This window comes from Telopea speciosissima, chromosome 2 (assembly GCF_018873765.1).
Source record: "Telopea speciosissima isolate NSW1024214 ecotype Mountain lineage chromosome 2, Tspe_v1, whole genome shotgun sequence".
Classification (NCBI taxonomy): Eukaryota; Viridiplantae; Streptophyta; class Magnoliopsida; order Proteales; family Proteaceae; genus Telopea; species Telopea speciosissima.
The window spans coordinates 7824950-7828256 of NC_057917.1; the positions used below are offsets into that span (position 1 = coordinate 7824950).

The 3307-nt window shown below is 38.2% G+C and overlaps 1 protein-coding gene across 1 annotated transcript; it reads right to left on the minus strand.

The window, feature by feature from the left end:
* Window positions 1-214: 214 nt before the first annotated feature.
* On the minus strand, window positions 215-2749 carry LOC122650400 (WAT1-related protein At2g37460-like). Its single transcript, XM_043843817.1, has 7 exons — window positions 2532-2749; window positions 1862-1924; window positions 1621-1737; window positions 1164-1407; window positions 925-1086; window positions 648-799; window positions 215-559 (listed from the first exon to the last, which is right to left on the minus strand). The coding sequence occupies exons 1-7, from the start codon at window positions 2747-2749 to the stop codon at window positions 334-336; spliced, it is 1182 nt and encodes a 393-aa protein (XP_043699752.1). The 3' UTR covers window positions 215-333.
* Window positions 2750-3307: the final 558 nt, after the last annotated feature.

A 3307-nucleotide genomic window follows, 5' to 3' on the forward strand; every position in this document is an offset into this window, starting at 1 on the left:
GAGCACAGGGTTTTAGGTATTAGTATTGGATCAGCCGTATCAGATAATTCGTATTGATATCGGCCATAACCAATATATCGATATAGATATTAGTATCACTGGTGACCGATACCATGAACTACACGCATGTTTGATCATGATTGGGCCCAACTTACAACCTCTGGATCACTGGTGCACACTACAAAGAGAGCAGGGGAGCATTTGTTGTAACAAGATTTGTGGTGCTTAACAACAATAATGTTGAAGGCTCCATGGACTAAATAGAACTTAAAAAATACCTACTTTCTGAGATTTCCAAATAAAATTTTAAACTGGGTACAATCAAATTGACCTCTAGAGCTTAAAATCTCCTGTTGAAGAGGGTTCCTGGGTTGTTGTTGTCACTCCTGTTTTGGCCAAAACAATGATGGCTAATTCATTGTCATTATTCTTCTTCTCTCCGTTACTGGCGATCGCCGTTGGCCGTTCAGCTAGTACTACTGGTGGAGACTTGTGATCTTTGCCCTTACCCCACAACACAAGATACAATCCAATGGCTATGACTATTGCCCCAACTATGCTGCAAAATTGTAATGTGATAAAAAGATCTTCAATTAGCTTTTGTTTTAAAAAATGATTATTCATGGTGAAAGGGTTTTGATTCATACCTTCCTACACATAGCAGTTCTCCTAAAATGAAAGTACTCAGTACAGCAACAATAACCATTCTTAGGGGACTGAAAGATGTGATGAAAACTGGTCCTCTTTCCTTCATTACCATTCCTTGGATAGAATAAGCTATCCCAGAACACACTATTCCCTGCAAGCATTTGAGTGAATTCTCAAAAATTAACAATAAGCTCCATAGGTTAAACCAAAACAAACCCATAATTAAAGAGAAGAATATTCTTGGCCTATTTTCTATGGACTGAAGTCATGACTTACACTGTAGAGGACAGCCACAAGTTTCATGTCCCAATGAAGAGACCAGATAGCAGTGTTACCGTGTTCAATTGCTAGCGTAACCAAGGTGCCCTCGATCGTGCCCATCAAACATATCCAAACAGTGAGAGAGAGCTCAGCTGGATATGTCTGTAATGTGATTGCCTAGTACAGCACAAGAAATTAAGACTAGTTTTTGATTATCTATGCATGGATGATGTATTGTGGGAGAGATTGCTTACCTGCAGAATGACAAATCCAGCCCAGCAGACGCAACCTGCTGTGATCATAAGAGCTCCTTTAAGAGGTTGTTGATGGTCACTGCCTTCTGTTCTATCTAATTGGCTTCCTGTTCTTCCTTTGGTCCATGGCAAATCTATGGAGGGACCTTTGATTAGGGTCATTAGCATTGCTCCCCCAACTGTCACTATAGTTCCAACCACCTTAGCTATGCTTCTTGGTCTCCTAATATTTACTTTCTCCATCCTTTAAATCACTCACCACCAACTCAAGTTAGCCACTTTTGACACATATTACACACTCAAAAGTCATTACTATGAACTAACCCATATGTATAAAGCATCAAACAGTGACTGAAAAACTAATGTATAGTATAATTATGCATGGAAGTTAGCCTTCTGAAGAGGTATGAGAAACAAATTAAGTGGCAAAATAAAATATCGTTAACAGAGGAATTACTTTAGTAGGAAAGCCATTACAAAGATCAAGGCAGGAAGCATATTGGACATGGCTGTGGTGAATGTGACTGAGGTATACTGCATTCCAGCAAAGTAGAAGTTCTGGTCAAGTACTGGTCTGTAGAGAATAAGTTAAATAGTTTAGTTCGCAGTGTTAGCTAGATTGTTTTCTTTAGCTCACAAGAGAGACTATCTATCCATTAAGATTCCACTCAAGTCTATGTAATGGTTATAGTGATTACTCTAACAATCCGAGAAATGTGATCTGGGCGAAGATGGATACTGTCATCGGCGGCCTCACCTTCCTGATGAAACATGAAACAAAGTTTAAGTCATGCTGCTGCATTAATATTTACCAAAATACTAATACAAATTATAAGTTTTATGGATACTCAAAAGTCAAAACCCAATTTATTCAGAATTGGATCAAATAGGCAATCCTATTGCTAATCTGACTGGTCTAGAGCCAATCAGCCTAACACCAGAGAGAGAGAGAGAGAGAGGGGTTAAACAGTATCTCTGTTTTGCTTACATCTCTAATTTAGGGAGCCTCCAAGATGTTGAAAACTGAAGAGAATATATTCTTTACATTTAAATCCCAAAAATGCGAACTTCACAGAATCTGTGATCCTCATGAATCTTACAGCCAAATCTCCTGTCCAAAAGATAATTATAATTTCTTATATCCTTCCTATTTTACAGGTTCCCTAAACCAGTATGCCATGGGTCTTGTTTGGAAAGGACAGTAAGGGAATTGTGAGGTTAGCAAAACTCTTCAAATCTATCTAATATAAGCTTAAAATCTAAGCCAACCAGTACAAATTGAGAACAAAGAGAATTATTAGTTCTTTACAAACAGAACCACAGCTAAGAAAACAGTTTCAAATAGTGGACACACACACACACACAAACCTCTCTAAGATGATAGCAAAGGGGAAGATGACAGCAGTTGCAATGGCGTGACGGTAGACAACAAGGGTGTAATGGCTCATCCCCTTATCCATAGCAATCTTGACAATGATAGCAAGCCCCGCAATCCCAAACTGCAACAGTAACACAGCCAACAACAGCTTTGCTTTATGGAACAAACGACACAAGTATTGACCTATCATCAATATTTGCCTTTCCATCTCAAACCAAAACTATATGAACAGCAATGTCAAACACTTGTTTTTGAAGTAGCCTTTGCTAGAAAAGAGAGAAATGTAAAAGAAATCCACCTGATCTATTGAATCAAGTAGGAGAGGTGATGCCTTATTTATATATCAACCAGCCCAGCAGTCTCATGCATGGAAAAACAATCTCAACTAGTCTGGTAGTAAAGTCTAGGGGCTCCACTAAGTTAGGCATTTGGCATTAGAACTCAATGGCACCCTTGTGCATTCCAACATCCTTAATTAACAAAAGCTAAAAGCTGGATTAAACTTTGTAGATAAGAGATCCACTTTATTACTTGTTGTTTTCTTGAAAAATAAAAAGAGTTAAATATAGAATCCTTTGAGAAGACGGATCAATGCTTATTCAAGATCCAGTAATTGGCAAAGTATGTTAGACTGTTTTGCCTTTTTCTTGTCAAGGTTGCAAAATATTCTTGTCAGCTCATGAAGTGTGATTACTGGGATAGAGATCATCCTCCTTGATGTTATGTGTAACTGATTGTCACGTGTCCGTTAGGTGGTTAGGTAATT